Source organism: Phasianus colchicus, chromosome 2 (genome assembly GCF_987193195.1).
Source record: "Phasianus colchicus chromosome 2, bPhaCol1.hap1.1, whole genome shotgun sequence".
NCBI classification, from domain to species: Eukaryota; Metazoa; Chordata; class Aves; order Galliformes; family Phasianidae; genus Phasianus; species Phasianus colchicus.
The window spans coordinates 62,630,799-62,651,406 of record NC_143437.1 but is presented as its reverse complement, the minus strand read 5'-3'; the positions used below and the strand labels follow the sequence as shown (position 1 = coordinate 62,651,406).

At 39.5% G+C, this 20,608-nt stretch overlaps 2 protein-coding genes across 11 annotated transcripts in view; one reads left to right on the top strand and one right to left on the bottom strand.

Moving 5' to 3' along the window:
- The window catches only part of CEP85L (centrosomal protein 85L), a 139,708-nt gene that overhangs the window by 45,884 nt on the left and 73,216 nt on the right, over nt 1-20,608 (bottom strand). For 7 of the 8 annotated variants that reach the window (XM_090135845.1, XM_090135843.1, XM_090135847.1 and 4 more), the window contains one exon: nt 19,717-20,483. In XM_090135845.1, coding sequence (XP_089991971.1) covers nt 19,717-20,483 — 767 coding nt within the window. The remainder of the gene's footprint in view (nt 1-19,716; nt 20,484-20,608) is intronic. The other variant, XM_090135848.1, reaches the window with a different exon arrangement.
- Nucleotides 582-14,636, top strand: PLN (phospholamban). Of its 3 annotated transcripts, XR_016464396.1 has the most exons (4): nt 582-688; nt 775-870; nt 5,501-5,534; nt 12,867-14,636. XR_016464396.1 is itself a non-coding variant. In XM_031611264.2 (3 exons), exon 3 carries the CDS (start codon nt 8,712-8,714, stop codon nt 8,868-8,870), a length of 159 nt encoding a protein of 52 aa, XP_031467124.1. In that variant the 5' UTR covers nt 713-870; nt 5,501-5,534; nt 8,590-8,711; the 3' UTR covers nt 8,871-8,895. The 3 variants fall into 3 exon arrangements, 1 of the variants encoding a protein (XP_031467124.1); XM_031611264.2 differs by lacking the exons at nt 582-688; nt 12,867-14,636 and adding an exon at nt 8,590-8,895 and having other exon boundaries at nt 713-870; XR_004169394.2 differs by lacking the exon at nt 582-688 and having other exon boundaries at nt 740-870.

Genomic DNA, 20,608 nt, shown 5'->3' with positions numbered 1-20,608 from the left:
TAAGATGCAGAAGGTAACCTGCAGTGCTTCATCCAGCTACACTTCTCCCCAGAAAACGGGGCAAAAAATCATGGGCACAGTTCCCAGACACAAGGGCACTGTGGTATTCCATAAGAAAGGTAAAATACTTCTAAATTAATCATTCCTATATAATTTGAGGATTTATACAAGCTGGATTTTATTTGGAAAAAAACACCACCACACGCCATACTTTCCAACCCACAAATTAACTCAAGAGGGTAGAGAAGGCATGAAATACAGAAAAATTAAGTTCAAACATGGTCAGAAGAAAGCTGATACTGCAGAACTTACATCACACTGTAAACCATATAGCAGCTGTATAACAGTATTACTGAATCTAAATATACACAAAGTTCAAGAAACCTGTGGTACAAAAGAACATCATTCCATTTCCAAATCCTGTATGGATTTTATTTTTATTTTTAGGATTTTATTAACAAGAAACTGCACTGCTGCAGCTAAAGTAGCATAGCCAGAACAACCCTCCAAACCAACTCCTATTTAAGTTCTCATGTAAGTAAACATAAAAAAGGCCACAGCAAACAGCTCACCCCCTCCCTCGCGCCCTGGCCGCAGTTCCCTGAGCCCCACATGAACAGAGGAGCTGCCAGAACTGAGCGCGTTCCCGCTGCCAACAAGTGGAGATGAGAACTGCAGGCTTCAGAAGGCAGGGCCAAGGCCAATCACAACTTCTGCATTGCTGAATGACACCAGGAGTCCTGCCTCTGTAACTTTTGTTATTTTTCCCCTCAGCCTCCTTCAATTGTTCCCAGCACTTGGTCACGGACTCAGACAGGCTACCAGAGACCACAGGCAGCTGCCACCACGCTCCAACAGCCTGCAGCAGAGGTAAGCACCCTCCATTTGATGCTTTTAACCCTCACAGCGAGGCACTGTAGTTGCAGTTTTATACATAAACTCCTCTATTCAAATTAATAGCCAGTTCTAAATGTTCACTAAAAGTAGGGAAAATTAGGCAAATCTGCTCTGAGTTACTTATACAGTACTGTATTTTAAGGGACAGCTGAGATTTTTCTACATGCTGGTGAGACACTAACTATCCCTGGGCATTATTGTCACAGCAGCAGTGAGAAACTTTCATCATCTTCCTTCAACCTTTATTCCTCCTCTTAATCTACTTGATTTGTTTTGTTTCAAATTCAAACCCAGTTTTGCAGAGGCACTGCCCAGCTGTGTGCCTCAGCCCCACAAAGGCAAAGCTCCTCTGTCACTGAGCTCACAGAAGAATGCTTTGCTGGTGTGACACTGAGCAACAAAAACTTTGGCTGCTGTATGATAAAGTACCATCCTTCATTGCAAATGTTAACTGGTTTATAGCAGCGCTAGAACTGGAATTGTATTGTATTATTTGACACTTAAACAACTGTATTCATACAACATCAATGCTGTGAATTCCTTTGAAAGGTTTCTTTTTTCTTTCTGGTCACTGTAACTGCCAAACTAGAATACTTCTAGTAACAAATAAAAAAGTAACCAGGATTTGTAACATTGCAAAATTAATTTCTAATGCAGAAAGTAATCCATTTAATCCTGATAGAAGAGTGCATACACTGTACAACAAAAATACAGCCTTGGCAAGCAACAAGGAGCACATCTCAAGCAGGAACATTCCACAAAGAATATTTATATAAAACAAAAAAACCCCAACAACCCAACATATATGAATATTGCTAGAAGGAGTAAGATTTATTCTCAACAAACTTCTCCTTAGAGCTGCTGTTCTGCCCTCCATTGACACCCACTTTACTACTTAGGTACTGTTCAAGTTTTGGTTTAGGAAAGGGACAAATTGATGTCGTGAGGCACCTGGCTCCTTTTTCTTTGACTGGTAGGCATCAGGTAAGGACGCCCAAGAACAGCTGGCTTTGTGCTCAGCACCCTGTGCTGGTTCATGAAGGCTGGATGCTCTGTAGCCCTGAAGCCAGGCAGCTTGTTAGGAAGCTCTCCAGAAGCTGTTCCTACCAGGTAGAAGCAGTATTCAGACCCATGCTGCCTTCAAAGCCAACACCTATGGACAAGGAGGAATATTCTGGAAAACAATTTTTATCACTGAGGCCACTTAAAATGCGTTTCCAAATGGAAAAAAATAGTTTGTATATTTCCTATCAAGCAGAGACAACTGAATTGGTATTTCCAAAGATTCCGATTCATGTCTACTTCAAAAAACGGTATTAAATTTCTCAATTTAAAGAGAGTTAAGGATGTAGCATCTTCATTGTGCAGCAGAAAACTAACACTGATTCATAATTAGACACCATAAAGGTGATTCTGATTGAGTTTTTCTGCAAACAAGAATGTTCGAGATACACCTATGTGGAAAGACACACCTTTTTACACACTGTAGCACTAACTTGAATTAGCAGTAGAAAAGCATCCCAACTGTAAAACCAAAACCCCGCAGGAAAGTTATGTCATGTTCCATAGATTATGAGATAGATACTTTAGAACTAGAAGATTGCTTTTGCTTTCCAGAGATCAATACGTGACTTATGAGGACTTTCCTGGTATTGAGTTACTTCTCAGGACCTTACTTATCTACTGTTTTCTCTTTTCAATCCATGCCACATCACTGCTGCTAAAAATGTTAAAATAAGAAATAACTTCCAGAATGCCCACCCACTTGTATGTTCTTATACATGTTAGATGCAATTCAGTTCGCATGCACTCACTTTGGTTCACACTGCACCTACCCCATTTATTAATAGGTAACATCAGAATCACCAGAACCTAAAACCTAACATGAAACTACAAGGTGTTAATTCCTCAGGCATACAGTAGAGAAAGGAGCCATCTCCCAGTAGGAGCTTTTCTATAAAAAAGTAAATCATACAGCTGGAAAAAAGTACATGGCATCATACATCCTATTTTAATGAGGTAACAGATGAGTTTGCAGGCTGAGGTACCTGCCCAAGACTCTACTGTGCCGTTCTGCAGCACTTGCAGGAAATTTAGCCTAGAGTTAAAATCGAACCAAAGACAGCAGCTTCCAGGCTGCTTTCATAGACAGAAATAGAGATAAAAGTCACAGTTAGCCACAAAGTACATGGATAACCTCCAAAAAAAAAAAAAAAGAAAAAAAAAACAAAACACAAAATGCCAAGCTATGCATGTTCAAGAATTTAATAGTTCACTTTTCTTTTTTTTTTTTTAAAATATATCCATACCTTTATCTTTCTCATGGCCTTTAAATATAGCTAAAGGCTCTTACTAACTGATGATCTCATTTCTAGAACATGGAGAACATAAAAACTACTCAAAATGAAAAATGTAAAACAGGAAAAACTGAATCTAAACAGTTACTTTTAAAGTGTGAGCCTTTTGCACTGACACTTCAGTACAATACAGACTTCAAAACAGAAAAAATAGTTTGCTTTCCTTTTACCAGTACATCCCAAAATCTGAGCTGAATTATTATTTTTCCCCATCTCAAAACCAATGTTCTCTGCATGCAATTAAAAAAGTAAAACCATATCCTTCTAGTCAGTCTATGCCTCCTTTCACTGAAAAGGTACTCCAGCTGCAATTTTCTGTTTCCCCCATGCAATTCCTTGCTCTTTTTCCACACTCCCTCACTCTTCCTTTGCTCATTTTTTCTCCCTCAGTTTGTCTTCACCTGCATGATTTTCTGCATTCCTGCCTTCACCCATCCCAGTCTTTTCGATTACTAGCTCTCTTTCCCCTTATGTTTTCTTCATTATTTTTTTTAGTTAGCTTTTTGTTCCCTGCAGTCCAGCTGTTGAGTTGGCTGACACAGTTTTTCACTGGTACAACTGCCTAGTCAACTCCCAGCCTAGAAACAGAGCAGGAAACAGCATCCTGCACCCCTAGTGTGAGTAAATATACACCCAGCTAAAGGCATAAAACCCAGCAAGTTGCCTCCAGACCATTTCATTCTTTTACAAGAAAACAAATTGTAACATACCTCTATTGATCACTTCTGTGGTTGAAAACCTGTAAGCAGCTTCTGTTTTTATGTTTTTATCAGTGGAAGCCTTTTTATTCATTGAATTGAGAGCAGAGACCCACTAGAAGTCTCTCAAGCCAATTCAGACTGGTTTCTTATTAGCTCTCAGCTTCCTCACACAGAAAAGGAGAATTTTCAGACTTGGGAGGTTTCAAGTGAAATGGCTCCACACATCAGTGAGAAGGTGCTTTACAGCCAAGTTCAAAACAAAGCAATGCAACTGGGAATAATATCTATACATTAACACAGGAAGCCAGCAGAGATGACAAGCATGCCTAAACATCAACTGCAGGTGCATTGTGCAGGCAGAGCTGTAACTCTCTGTAACACTTCCTCCATGGACAACTGGGACAAAAGACACCAGAGTCAACAATTCACTGCATTTCTTTGTCACTTTGGCACTGTACACACAAATCTTTAAATGCATCTTCTCTGAATGTGCAGAGAATGTACCCAGGGACACCACGCTGTTCACACAAACATAGAAAGAAATTTCTTACACTGGGTACAGTTCTAGAGTTTGGAACAGTTCTCAACATGTAGAACAAGGATCACAGAATTTAAAGGTGCTTTTTTGCATTGCTATCCTGATGATGAGCAAGAAACTTATTTCCAGCATATGAAACCAGACCACTATTGCTGGGTTGTTTTTGTTTTGGTTGCTTTATTTTTGTTTGTTTTTTAAATTTCATTGTAAAAATCTATGAAATAAGCTACTACACAATAGGAGTTTTTAACAATGCCTTTTCAGGGCTTAGCTTGCTTGTATGGGGCAGCAACAAATCAAATATGTCAAACTCATTCCAGTGATATCACCACTGCATTTAGTAAACATATGACAGGAAACAGGCTGTGTCTAAAATTGCTGTGGCATTTCCAAAGGAGCCAAATTTATCCTGTGTGACTTCAATGGAGTCAATGCAGTTGCACCAGGAACGAGCGTGGCCCACAGTTTTCACTTTGGTCACAGATCTCCTCTCATGGTGAAGGACATCCAGTAACAAAGATAAAAATAGCCTGACACAAATCAGGGAAACAGTCATATGTCAGTGAAGAGGGAGGCAGTAATTGTAACTAGCGACTCACCCTAAGGCCCCAAGTGTAGGGGATACCCCATTCAGCAACATGGGGTTAACCATGTCATGTACCCAGGGCAGCTCTGCAGGAAGACGAGACAGGTTCATTAACAACCCTGCCTTAAACACAACTGTACACCAATGCAACCAACAGATTCCCTTCTGGGCTTGTCACACCCAAAGGCAATGCAGTTTGGCTTCAAAGCCAAATAAATCTCACTAATTGCTGCACTTTCAAGAGGTGTTTTTGTGCATATTGACCTAAAGCAAGGACAGTGGGCAAACAACAGAGAAAACTATTATCTGTGCAATGATTGTGTTTGTTTTAGTGTAATTGTCAGGCTGCCCTTTTTGACCTTGTTAGCCACCCAGCTGCAGCTGTATTACTGACTCTTGTTTCTCTTTATGCACACTTCAGGTGGTAACAGCATCATGGAGGACTAACGAGTAAGGTATGTGTTTACTGCTTGAAACTATGCACTTGTAAAGAAAAACTTGGTTAAGCAGAATTTGTTCCCTTTGCTTACAAGTGAACTTCCCTCACAGGCAGGCTAAGTAGGGAAAGCAACACAGCTGTTTTAAAAATTTCCAAACCCACACAATCTGTTATTGTAATCTGACCTGTCTTCATCCCTTTTCTATGTTTTTCTTCTAGCAATACGGGGTATATGCTCTAATATACTCTACTTTTTTTTTTTTTTTTTTAATCCTTTTGTATCACTTCTCTGGTACGCTGGCACAGTGACTGGCTACATGCTAATGTTTTGTTCTCCTTGAGATCTCTCTGATTCCCTGAACTGGTGATGGCTTCCCCCCTGTGATGCCCAGCCCATCCTTTAGAGCAGTACTAAAGTACTAAATCTTCAGTCACTGCCCCTGGAAATGTACTCAGCATCATAACGTACAGGCACCTGCAAGTGTGCAGAACATCTAAGCCCACAGAAATGGGCTCACTGTATATAGGAGCAGGTAAAACTCAATCCTATTCCTCCTCAAATTCTTCTGAGTGCCCCCAAGAGATGGAGTAGATAGGGTGAAGCTAGCTGTCAGGAGGTTGCACACAGCCCACAGGCTGCACACCCTATACATTAAAAAAAAAAAAAAAAGACACAGTGACTTGGGGTGAAGCCATCCTCAGGAAACTCTAATCTCTGCACAGTGAGTGTCCATCACACAAGACAGCTGCATAAACTTACCTGTACTTGCTTACATCCATCAGCGATTCATCTCCTGAGTCTTGTGCAGAAGACAAACAGCTTGGCCCACAGCAGCCCACTCTAGGCTGGGAATGCCATGCCACCAACCCAGGGAATTACTGCCCTGGGAACAGGCAGAAGCCAGTGAAGAGCTCAGCACACTGTGCCTGGTGAGCACCTTCACTACTTAGATGGATGAGAACAGGTTCAGCGTTATGTCAAACAAAGCTGATAAACAGTATTAGAAACTAAGGTCCTGGTATGCACTTTGTGAAGTCAAGACCAACTAGAGCTTAAGTTGGAGAGGGTCCAGAAGAGGGCCACGAAAATGAGCAGGGGACTGGAGCACCCCCCCCTATGAGGACAGGCTGAAAGAGCTGGGCTTGTTCATCCTGGAAAAAAGAAGGCTGCGGGGTGACCTGGTGTAGGGATCCTGCTTTGGCAGGGGGGTTGGACTCGATCTCTGGAGGTCCCTTCCAACCCCTACGATTCTGTGATTCTGTGATTCTGTGACCTCATTGCAGCCTTTCAGTACCTAAAGGGAGCCTACAAACAGGAAGGGAATCAACCCTCTGAAAGGGTTGATAAATGCAGGACGAGGGGAAATGGTTTTAAGTTGAGGGAGGGAAGATCTAGGTTGGATGTCAGGGGGAAATTCTTTACAGAGAGAGTGGTGAGGTGATGGAACAGGCTGCACAGAGAGGTTGTGGATGCCCCGTGGAAGTATTCAAGGCCAGATTGGATGGGGCCCTGGGCAGCCTGGTCTAGTATTAAATGGGGAGGTTGGTGGCCTGCACATGGCAGGGGGGTTGGAGATTCATGGTCCTTGAGGTCCCTTCCAACCCTGGCCATTCTGTGATTCTGTGAAGTCACCGTAAAAAAATCTGAAGTTCAGATTTTGGAGATACCATCACAGGGAATCACCTAAAAGTATATTAAAAAAAATCCATGTATAGCGTGCTTCCTTTCAGTAGCCTTTTTTTTTTTCCTTTTTTTAAATACCAGTGCTGTCATCAGTATTGAAAACACATGTATTCTGCTCATATAATGCCATCTTACTTTAGAGACCCACATGGAAGGTTTAAAAAGAGCCTGAAAAATGTTTTTGTTTCATTTTAAGGTTCTTCCATTTTAGACACACCTGAAGACAAACTCATGGGTGACAAAACATCTCTGGGTCAGTCAAAATGTCCTATAATTCTAGTGGCAGATACCTAAGCAAGTGTTTGCCTTTACCTAACATATATGAAAGAGAGAAAGGCAAGTATCTGTATAATTTACTGGAGAGAAAAAAAAAACAAAACACCATAACACAACACAAAAACACACCAAACAAGATAAGGAGAGGCCTCGTGTAAAAAACATTATCACAATATATACTCATAAACCACCAGGGGGCAAGTTAAGCATTCAGAGCAGCATTTGAGAGATGTATATAACATCATCACGTTAAGAACTAATTTTTCACATTACTATAGCACCTACACTTTGCCGCGAGTTAAGCAAGCACACAGCCCGTTGTCATAGAAGATTCACACAGTAGGGCTTTTATAACCCACTGAGAGTTCTAAGAAAACCAACACCCTGTGCTTCCATCTGCCATCAAAAGGGAGAAGATACAGGAGTGCATGTTTTATTTCAAGCAGGAGACAAAGTAATACACATGCTTTATCTTGCTCCCATAGCAGCCTGCGTACCTAAACATTTTAGGCCTTATCCTATTCTGTCTAATGAAAAATATACTACTAAAATTCCTTGTATCAATGATGTATAGCTTTTAATTACACACCATAAAGTATTTTTTGTTTGGAATGGCAACGCATAAAGATTCATTCTCCTCCCATCCAAAACAAGGCTCTGGCAAGTCTAAGCATCTATACAGATCACAAGCAAGCACAGCCAGGCATATCCTGGCCTCCAGCCCTAACACAAGACTTCAAGTGTGCTTGAATTTGCAGTAATGGGGGGAAAAGGGCAGAAAGCAACCTCAGTCTTTTCACAGGCCACAAAAGATGGAAAGATAAGGATCTAAAAAGGCAGGACCTGGTAAGTCCCACATTTCCACAATTTCCATTTTACAGTCTTCAACCCCTGCCGAGATGCAGGTGCTCGCCCCTGGGAGGAGAAACGTAATGCAGCACAAACCTGAACTTGGAAAATAACATTTTAAAAACATCATTTTAAAACTAAAGCCCTTGTGAAAACAACTTATTTACTTCAAGCTTCTCAGAACCTTAAAACAATCTCTATCTGCACTTATCAAAGCACTTTACTTCTGCATTTCTAACTCTTCACTTTCCTGCTTTCCCAGCTCCACAAAGGCTGTCTAAACAAAAAGAGAAGATAACAGGCACTTTTCACTGTTCCTGACAACTCCTCTCCTTTCCTGCACTTCTAAAACCTCTGATTTGTGCCCTCTGCTTTCTTGCTGCCATGGAGAAGGTCCAATACATAACCCGCTCTGCTCTGAGGAGAGCCTCAACTATTGAGGTCAACCCACAAGCACGCCAAAGGCTCCAGGAGCTCTTTGTGAATTTCTGCCTGATCTTAATTTGCCTCTTGCTGATCTGTATCATTGTGATGCTCCTCTGAAGTTCCAGCACTTCTCTGCACTGTTCTCTAGGAAAGCCGCCCAAAGGGAAGAGCGACCTCCACTTCCAACCCCAATGCAAGGATCCCCTTGGGAGAGGGGCTAGCACTTGGACTAAGGCTGTGCTGTGTGCCAGCCATCGCGCTGCTCTTACTGCCTGCCACATGTATTAAAAACACAGTTCTGTGCTGAACAGTGTCTAGAGCCTGTTGTTACACAGCTGTGCATGACCTATTTTATCTGTTCAGTCAAGAGATGTCTGTTCTGTTGCAGGGAACTGCCTCTTCAGAGGGTTGGTCTCCCCATGTTTTAGCAAGTTCTCCATGGGTTAGCCACTACAGACAAACAAGAAGTGCACTTTTTCAGGATCTTTGAGTTTCTCTGGAAGTCCATAAACCATGGAGCATGTTCCAAATTCAGCCCAAAAAACAGCTGCTGGCACACATACTGCAGAGTAGGAGGACATCTGCTCTGAGTCCTGAAACATGCTGTATCTTTGTGCTATCAACTGAAGGCATTCACCTTGTTCTAGCATTTTTATAAGAATGAAAGAAAAACAAAAAAGTATCTTCTGAACAGATTTTTTTTTTTTTAATTTCAAATGCTCTTCTTCAAATTTAAAGGATCATATATATATATAAAAAATATAATGTATGCGCATATTTCTATACATTCACACCTTGGATCTGAAAACAAAAAGGCAATTTTTTTCACTGGCATTTGTCACTGTTCCATTTTCACATGATATAATCTTACAGAATTAAATGACAACTAAAAAGATTTTTCAGTATGTTTTTGCAGACAAATGCATGCTACTATACTGGCAAAGATTTCATTTTCTGTGAGTAGCAAGAACAACTGGCACAAGTAAAAAAAAATTGCATATAGCTCCAAGTTCTTAATGTTTGGTTGCAGACAACTTGAGTGCAGCCTGCTATAATTCACACAATAATTGCCCGAGTTTAAAACATAGATAGTTTGGCATTTGCCACTGCCGTTCTATGTGACTTACATTTGATGTGATAAAGAAAAAGGTTTAGGTCATTTTTACTACTGCAAATGGGGCATACTGCAGAAATACAAGCAACACCACCATCCTCAACTGCAAATGACTGTTAGAGAGCAAGCAAGTATTTTCCTAAGATAAATGATATGTATCATTATGTACAGGAGGAAGAACATTGCTGAAAAATTTGTTTAGCTCGTAAAACACAGTCTATACAAATAGAAGACGAAGCTTCTGCCCCAGCAGATATCAGTAACAGGCCTGAGCAGACTTCCAGCCCTCTCACATGTTGGTGTTAGGCTAAATTCCTAGAAACATTACAGTTTTCAAACAAAGAAAGCTCAACAATCAACAGGCAGAGATCAGACATCTATTTTAAACAGGCATCTTTCTATACCATCTTGGGCAAACAATCCCACTGATGAAAGCAGAAAATCAAATGAAGTTTATCTTAAATCTTGTATTCTGTCTTTAAGACTTAACATTAGATAAATATAGGTTAACAATGAACAACTGAGCAGAAAGAGAAGAAATCTTTGAGAAAAAAAAATAACTCTTATATTGAATGTAATGCAAGCTCAGTGGTGACAAACTTCCCAACTTAGGTACACTAAGAGCAGATCTCTGAAGTAAGGTTAGTCACTAGATTTAGTTAGTTACTGTATGAGCATTAAGGCAAATACTGATGTAATCGGCAACACACGCATCCCATTTCAAGTCATAATGACTAGAATTGTCAATATAAACCTCAATTCCTGTTTCGTGCATTCTGATCATTTTCACAAATCATGATTTTCCATACATGCACTTTTCCTATCACTACTACCACATAGAAGAAGGAAAAGAAAAGCCACGATGTACTACTTTCTATGGGGAGAATACAAATAATAGAAGCGTTACTTTCTTCTATTTTTAAATCTATATTATGTGATGAGAAGGTTTCCATCTTGCTTTTCTCATACAGGCATTTTAGATTAATTTTGACTTATTTTAATAAATTTCTACTGGAAATAACTGATTGTTTTATAGTACTGAAAAAACTTTCTGAAGAGAAAAAGTGCTAAGAGAAAATATCAGTACACATTCGGAGATCATTTTGAAGTTACAGGATCTACAAGCCTGTAGTCAAAGCAGAGTACTGCTAAATAAAGAAAAAACAGCTTTCCTATAAAAATTAAAATACCTGCTTTTTTCTTATGTACCTCAAAAGCCATTAATCATTTAAAGATAATAAGCAAACAAGAATCAACCAAGGTACAAATAAGCTGGAAGCTCTACTGTTATTTTACATCACCACAGATAAATTGCAAGTACTATAAAGTTCATTTGCACTTCAGTGTTCTGTTGATATGAAAAATTGCTCCCATGCTCTACATCACAAAATGTCAACTGAACCCAGAGATAAAGGCTCTTATACATAGTATTTTCCTTGGTATACTTGTAAAAGCTTCTAAACTAGCATCAGCTGTATTTTTATTTATTAAAATGACTGTTTGAAAACATATTACTGAATAAAAGAAGATATTCAAACACAATCGTTTACAAAGAAGCATCCATCCCACTATCTACTTAAAAATCAAAGTTATGTGAATGAGAGGTAGCCATTGACAAGTCTGTCACTCAGTTCAACACCAGTGTCGGGCAGCCTTTAAAGTCAGAGAAGCCTTTAACAAAGCTTCTCACAAAATGCAAAGTCTTTGTCCTCCAAGCACAAAGAACTTCTACAGAACTTTTAAGAATATCTGGAAAACAATAATCATATTAGATATACACTCATGCCTTGTACTTTAAACCTGCTGTACCAAGATTTGAGCACAGAGCCTCTAAATGAACACATTCATTTAGAGAGTACCCTTGTTCCTAATTGGAAGCAAACTGATCCATGATAGATTACGGACAGATATCAACTTTAAATGGCTATTAACTGTCATAAAAATATTTGCGATGTTCTACAGCATCCAGGGATATCATATTTAACATTGAATGTGAGCCTTTTAGCTTTGACTAGATGTTAAAAACTGAAGGAGGTCTGTGTTTTGCTTATGGAAAGAGATGATAGAACACCTCTCGCTCACTGCAAGGCTTAAACCCAGAATGCATTTCCAAGAATGCCTTTAAAAACTGGTGGTTATTTTCACAAGAACACAGACAATTGAAGTCATTTTTAAATAGGCTCTATATTCTTGGTAGTATCTGACAACCAGTTCAGTCAAGCTGACTACTTTCTAAGATTCTTTTTTGTTGCTCTTACTTTTTGTTTGTTCTTAAAGATAAAAATCACAGAAGCATCATCTCATATAGAATACAGAACTATAGAACAGTGAACAGTGCCCTCTTGTGATCTTTTCTAAGAACTTAGCTGATTATTAAAAAGGTCTGGCAACATTTCAGCGTAAGAGAGAACTGGTCATATTTGTTTCTTTTCTACGCATACATTTTTGCATATAAAACAATCAATAAGATATTATCTTACAAAAGGCTATGGCATACGTGCTACTAGTAGCACTACAGAGGCCTCCTCTGCCAGCTCAATCTAGACTCATGTGGAATTCACGTTGCAAAGATGCAATGAATCCTATGCAGCATGCTGTTGGCAAAACACTCCCTACACAATGGTGCACTATGCCAGAACCTAGAAAGGTAGGAAATGCTCCAATTAACAGAGGTGCATTTTGCCCAGAAAATGTTGGGTTTTTCATCTACAAAGACCTTTTAGAAAAAAGAATTTTTCCAATCTACTACTGGAGTAAACCCTGAGAATAGTGTTCTGTTAGAAATCACAGGGTCCTGCAGAGCGCTGTGCACATAGAAAACGTAAATAAATAAAGAGCCAATCTGTACAAAATTCAAGTCTTTCATTAACTTTTTTTATTTTAAAAAGGAATTTGGAGAAACAAGAAGGCTTGTAGGAACACTCAGATTTTTTTTTTTTTTTTTTTTTTTAGAAAGGAAAAAAGTACTTTCTGTTAATAATTTTTTTCATAATTGGCAGAAACTAAGAACAGGTGAACAGCTGAGGACAATGAAATTTGTGTGACTCTGCACTGCTTACCATCGAGCAAACAATCCAGAGGGCTGCTGCGAGCACAAGAGGGCAGACCAGCACACATTATGGATCTTGCTACCAACAGAGGTCTCAACCTGCTGCTCAATTTCCTGCTCATAGTCTTGGTTTTAGTGCTCGCATTCATCCTTGTGAAGCTGATGTGAACCCCTGGGAGGTTTCTTTTCAAACCTTGTTCTGAGGGCTTGGGGTTCTTTTGCAATGATAACATAAGGAGGTCAATCTATCTAACCAGAAATATGCCAGGACTGCATAGATTGAAGTATCTGACAGAAAAAGCGTTCAGAGGGTTTTATCAGAAGTGAACCTAAAAGCTACACATAATTATGTCATGCCATTGAGTAAGGAAAGCGCTGAGAGCCTTGTTGAATACAGAAAGAAATCCAAGTACACATAAACAGTTACTTTAGTTTTATAAACGCTGCAGTCAACTTTCATTTTAAAGACCTGCAAAAGATCAGCATCCTTCAAAAAACTATTTCAGATCACCAGTGGAGTGCAAAAGCACAGATGCTAAGGATGGAAGAGAAATATCTATGAACTGTGGTTTGCAGCAACTGAGATGTGGGCAGGTTAAGTTTAAATCTGAGAATGTAATTTTTAGGGACACTGTTTTTGACATCTGTGGTTCACAGCAACACCTTAAAAGCCAGAAAGCATTCACGTTACGCATCAGTAACAGAAGCAGCAGCTGTTAGATCTAAAACAAACAAAACAGAAATCAAACCCAAATAAGGCCCAGTAGCAAGCAAGGATTATCATATCCACGAATCCTTTAGCACTGCTGCGTATTTGAGCTGTCAGAGCCTCTGCATAACAGCAACAAGAGTGCTGCATCCTCAACAAGTTCACCACTTATGCACAGGTCAAGAGTACTGCCTGCAGCCCTCAAGCTGTTCGACACGCCACTTGTGGTATGCATGCCACAGCAGCATAGTTAGCCACCTATAGCTCATCCTCACATCAAGCCTGCAATGAAAGCTCCCCATGGGACCTCCCCCTACAGCCCTTCTAAGGAGGACCTGCTTTCACCACGCTTGCTGGGAAAGGCAGTGACCAAGGAGAGCTCAATTCTACTAGAATCATTTGCCTATCAGGCAACCCTAAGATACACAGGGAGAGAAGGAGGCCACAAGTAGATTATGAACACCACACTGAGGCCAAGAAGTCTGCTCTTCAGCATCTCTCTCTTCCCCCAATGAGTTGGGAACCAAATGTAACATACACGTATCATATTGTAAATTTAATGCCATACACATGCATGCACGCAGTTGGTATGCAAGATGCTGGTGGTGCCCAGAGGTGAGGAAAACCCAATTTCCAGCTCCCTTATGACAGAAGAGTTCCCTGGTCCAGCAGGTACGCCGTTGATGCCACGGGTGCCCCCCAACATTACAGAGCTGATCTACTCTGGCTCCACATAGGATTGCCACACTATTACTGCTGTTGTGGCTGGTTCCGTTATCCAGCACAGAAGAGACTGTACTACAAAAAGATCTACAAAAAGACTGAGCACAGGAGGAAGACAATATGCCAAGAGAAATAATGTTTGTGCAGGCCCACCATGACCAGGCACCCATGTTTCACACCACATTATCTCCTTCAGCACCGAGACACCATTATGTGGGACAGCACTGATAAAGAAGTCAAGTGGAAGATTTCTCTTGTGCTTTGAAATGCAATAAAAATTTAAAATAGCTTCTGCTTTTTTTTTTTTTTTTTTTTAATGTTGATACATAATATTTGTATTCAAAGCAGAAAATTTCACAACTGTAACCACTTTTTCTCACTTATTTTGATTATCTTAGAACGTTCTGCTTTAAAATCTGTAGATTTATGTACATGGGATAGACGTTGTAGCAGTAATGCAGCTCCATATTATTTAGAAGGATTTCTGCTAGTACATGAAACAGTCAAGATGAAAAAAAATCACGAAATTAAGAAATTGATATGAAGTCCACTGTAGTCTGAAGAAGAGTAAAAATTAGTTTCCAAGCAAAATGCCCACCCTGAGTATTTTATGTCTATTCTTTTGCTTAAACTAGAGCTTCCTTACCTTAAGGAAATCACTGTGATAGCTGAACAGCTAAAATGAGCTAAATGAGCCAGCATTAAAAAAAAATTTGATTCCTTTTATTAAAAAGGACAACGTTGAGTCTAGTAACTTCACTTATCATTTATTTCCAGTTCTAAAATTATGTACAAATTCTGCCATTAGGATGTAGGCACCCCATGAAAGAACACCAAGCTTCTCCCAGACAGCAATGAAAATCACAGAACCTTAAATAAATGCTGAAACATGCTCTTGAAACTGAAACAAGCATTCTCCTAGGATGACACACAAAATTGGAAGAGCTACCAGTCATACAATGCCAAGCCTTTTTCTGCAATCAGGCATGGTCCAAGCTTGGTTTACCACCATCTGCTAGCACTTAGACTGAGCCCATGTATTCACTATAAGTTGAATCCATTTGTCAGCCTGCAATCAACTTCACAGCAAAAGAAACACAGCATAAAAGCTCACAGCAATGAACTAATTCTGTTAACTATAAGCGATGTTGGAAATTCTTATCCTGCTGAAAAGTATATTTTCAAAATTTGACTTGGGAAAAACATTTATAATGACTTTTTTCCTCCACTTTTCTGACCTGTCAGAATCATAAGGAAAAATACTTTTAAGTTCACATTTCAGAATAAAATTCAGTGACAACAATATGATGTGAAGCATATTCTCTTTCAATTAAACTTTTATATATGTTTGGTGATGTTTAGATATGCAAGCACTATTTTGAAATGATGATTGTTGTAGCATCTCTAATTTCTCACTGCATTAAAATTTGATTTGTAGTAACATATATATGGTATGAACTTGACAGTGTTTTCCTCATTTAAAAAAAAACAGTAAATGAGATACATTAACGGAAGAAGATGCACTTATGCAACCTTCCATCTCTCATCTCTGATCAAAGTTAGCACACCATGAAAAAAATAATCACAATGATGCCACTGGAAAAAGTCATAAGGATGAACTGGAAAAAAACTAACACAGTTGTATTGTGCTGCATACATGAAGCCTTCTGAAACTTCTTTCCTCCTGTATTACCTCCCACAATTTTGAAGGCATACCTCTTTAAACTTCATTTCTGGGCTAACATATAGTATCTATCTAATTGCATTCAGATGATAGGCTCAGGCTTTAAGAAATGCACTTACATGGAAACATGGAGCCTTCATATTCAGATTTATATGTCCTGTAAGTTCAGTAGATGGGATGTTGTGTATTACAAGCATTTTTTCTTCTAAACAAAGGTTTAATTAGCCACTCATTAACTTTGAGAGTTTAAAATTAGAACGTATTAGAACAGTCACCTCTGCTGAAATACTGAAAGAACAGCTGAACACTGAAAAAATAATTGTGCGATGAAATATAAACTCTGCAGGAAAGTTATTTTTGTTTTAGTATCACTAAAATCTGTTCCTTGAAAGTCTAGAAGAATGTTTATCTTCAAAAAGCTTACACTAAATACAAATCTGCTAGAAAAAGCATTTCCATACTCATTCCATGTTACACAACAAACAAGCCCTAGATATTCTTGGACATTCAGTTCAGAAGCCTGCACATACCACACCACAGATGAACATTGTGCATTCTCTGAGGAGAGCTTTTGTTAATCTACAGCATCTTTCCTACTGGTATAAATCACAGCTGTTCTGAGAGTCTCTTTCAGGACAGGTTGCAAGACTGCTTCCCAACACTCTGAACTCTCCTTATGATTCTCACATCTTCAAGGCCTGTAATTCTCTATATGCTACCAGCCCACCTTAAAGTTACAGAGAGCTGCCCAATACTCTCTGTTTAAATTAAAGTTCAGTTTGTTTTCTGTTCAGGGCAATGTAGTTTTAAAGCAGAATTACAATAAATAGTAATTATTTCAGTCCTGTAAAATGCACTGCATTTCTATCAGCATACATGCTTACCTACAGAAAGCAAAATACCTGAAAGAATAACCACTAAAAGAGGAGGGGACAGAGAACAGAAAAAGGGGAAAAATTTCTATGTGACATATTTTAACTCAGCAGGTGGCTCAGCAGCACATAGTCATTTGCTCACTGCCCCCCTTCCCACTGGGATAGAGATTCTCATGACTTGAGACAAAACTCTTTACTTAGATAGCAAAAAGGAAAATCATTATGACTATATATATGTATTCAACAAGTGCTGCACAAGCAGTTACTCACCACCCACTGACCAGTGCCCATCTAGCCCCCCTCAAGTAGCAGAAGAGAGGGAGATGGACTCCCACCCCCTTCAAAGCCCCTTCAGTTTGATGTCACGTATTATGGAATATCCCCTAGGCTAGTTTAAGTCAGCTGTCCTAATTCTGTTCCTTCCCAGCTCCAGGGGTCTTTCACAGAGAATGGCCTTGGCTCTGTACAACACTGCTTAGCAGCAACTGTAAACACTGGTACATTATCAACACTGGTTTTGATTTTGTCCTAGAACCAAAACATACAATAATAACAGGCCTAGCTGAATCTAAGATATCCCAGCTGAAACTAAGATACAATAGAGGGTTGTTTGCATGTTTTCATTCACAGCTTCTCCATTAAAAAAGAAAAAAAAGTCTTCTCTTATGCTTTCTGATCTCTTTCCCAGGTATATATTTCACTTAGGATTGGGAGGTTCATTTCTTCACAGAAAAATAGCATTTCAGTTCCCAGCACACATCTTTGAAAAAATATTACAACAGACTACATAATATATCTAGAAAAACATTTTTAATACCTCCACATAATTATAATTAAAAATTTGTCAGAACAACATTCTCCCTTCCTCACCTCTTCTGTCTTCCCTCCTTATTAGTTATCATGCCTGCAAATAGAGGAAGCAGCAGAGGACACCTTGAAGAGCCCAGCTCTTGGCCATGCTTTACTTTTCTGCTTTATGGAATCTTATTTGACAAGTCCATCCTCTCACCTAAGGAAATCTGACAGACCTGTTTCAAGACACAGTAATGCAACCCTAAATCATCTCAATGAAAGCACTTTTTAGAGTCACCAGGAACTCCTTTTAATTACTGCCAGACTCCCTGTGATCCCTTGCAATTGAGTAAGGGGGAAAAAGCAGAGAATCATAGAATGGCTTGTGTTGAAAAGGACTTCAAAGATCATCTAGTTTCAGCACTACCACTAGACCAGGCTGCCCAGAGCCACATCCAGCCTGGCCTTGGATCCCTCCAGGGATTGGGCATCCACAACCTCTCTGGGCAATGCAACCCTATCACTAAGGGTTGACACAGCTTAACGGCCTGCCTGAGGAAGCAAGGATCCTATCTATATTTCACAACAAACACCAATCCAGCTATAAATTACCGATCTAGATATAAAAATAACAGAAGCAAGACAAAGCAGCTTTAGGAAAAATTTTAACCTGCAATTTTATGACCCTACAAACATTCACAAAAGCTGCATCACCATCTTGTACACGAAGCCAGAAAGGTAACTAGTGTTTGTGCTCCCCCTATGGGCTCTGTCCTCAAAATACAGCTGGGAATCTATGCCTGCCTACCTACCCTTAACCACAAAAAAAGGGTTTTTCTGAACAGTAACCATAGTAATACACCCAGGGCTTCACCTGCTCCATAAAAAAAGGAGACTACATTTCATCACAACCAGATTGAGGATACACTTGTGAGAAGTGAAGAACCTAGAAAAATGTCTTTTTAAAAAAAAGTCTTAACAATACTAATTTGGTAACATTAATCAGCCTCAACTTTTTATGTTATTAAATAATAATAAAAATACAGATCCCTTTAAGAGCATTGTGGGATCCTGAGAACTTCTAAATTTGTCAGTCTTTCCCACAATGCACAATGGAACAAACAACAACATTTGCGCACAACTGTTATTGTCAGGCTGGAAGAAATGGTTATTTTCACATACAGCTAGATTATCTTTTCTGGGACAGTATCCTAGACTAATTTCACACTGCCTGTTGTGAAAGTTTACATACTGTAATCTCCTTGCAACTTTCAGACAACTCTTCCTACATACATAAGCATGAACATTTCTATTTCACTGCCTTCCCTTACAAGCTATCTTTTCCCATTAGGGGAGTAGGTTGAAACAAAGACTGGGAATTTTCACATCAGAAAGGCTTAAAAATACTATCTTAAAAAAAAAAAAAAAGAAAGAAAGAAAAACCACATAATTAATGTTTACTACATGAAAAAATTTCAAATAAGACAAACACATTTTATTTAAATAAATGTGATTAGATTCAGCTAACAGTAGTTAGTTATTTTACTAAAAAAATAAGCAGTAGTAACAAACTGAACTAAGCTTTTAAGTCCTGGACATAGTGATATTGTTGTACGCGATATCAGTCCTTCTGATCGTGTAAATTAAATCTCTCAGTTCAGATGAAAATAGATATTCACATTTCCCCTACTACACTATGACAAAAAATGATCTTAAGAACTGTTAAAAATGTTTTCTGATTAATCTCTTACTGTATCCAGCTTCACAACAGATGCTGGTCTCACATGAACCAGCAGATTGAATCTCAGCAAACAGATGTCAGAAGAAAATTGCTGGCAGTCACATGATACTAAGACAAGCAGCAGCAACCCCAATACACATTTAAAACCACCGCCACCTGGTTAAGAGGACCTGAGTTTCCTTTTGTGTTTTACTAAAAACTGTATGAAAGGCATTATTCTTCACATATAACACGAGATGCCACACGATGGCAGCAAACACCGAGCTTTAGCCTTACCTGCACAGGATCTTCACTTCCTGGCCTGAAGTCTTCAAGCTGCTGTACGTGCCATGCAGCTACACCATAGGGCTCTTCTGCAGTCCTGCAGTCCAGGGGATTTGCCCGTAACTGCTCTTTAAGCCACATCTGAGTCCTCACTGCTGGCTGTATGGGAGCTCCACTCACAGCCTGTTGTCCCAAGGTTGCATATCTCTGTCCAAAAGCTTCACAACTGGCTGCCACAGGTTTGCTTTCGGGTAAGGCACTGTAGTTCAAGTCTAAGGCATGTCTCCTACTCGAGGAATCTGAAACAAAATCATCTTTGTTGCACGTTTCAAATTTGTATTTGCAGTCCAGTAGAGAAGACCGTTTTTTCCCTATTTCCTTGTCCTCAATTTTTAGCAACTCCATGCTGTCATGCAAACAGTTCGGTCCATTTGTCCTTAACGGTGGTGACACAGCTTTGTCTGTACCAGCTCTGGAGTCTGCTGAATGACTACTGCCATCCTGGCTGAAGGTGTTTGGTGAGCTGAGCTTAGACAAGGAGGACCATTTTCTTACAGGTCTTGCAGCTTTCATATCAAGAGAATTGTCTAGGGCATCTGGATTTCTGCCTCCTCCTGACCGTACAAAGCTTGTACTCCATTTAGAGCCATCAGACTTGAAAGCTTCCCTGTGTTTGGAAAGTGAAGAGCTGGCATTAGACGGCATCACATGGGCAGTGGGAATAGAAACCAGTGATCGGCTGGGCTTAAATGAGGATGTACCACTTGAAGTTGAATGATCTGGGAAAAAAGATTTATTACGTAAGTACAATACAAAATGAATACTAACAGCACACAGAGGGCAAAACATCAACCTCAAGGTGAAATGCAAAAATAGAAGGAAATAGGTTTCTTGACAAAACAGG

What these genes read in the sequence shown, in the direction of transcription:
- PLN (XM_031611264.2), top strand. Translation starts at nt 8,712, where the DNA reads ATGGAGAAGGTCCAATACATAACCCGCTCTGCTCTGAGGAGAGCCTCA.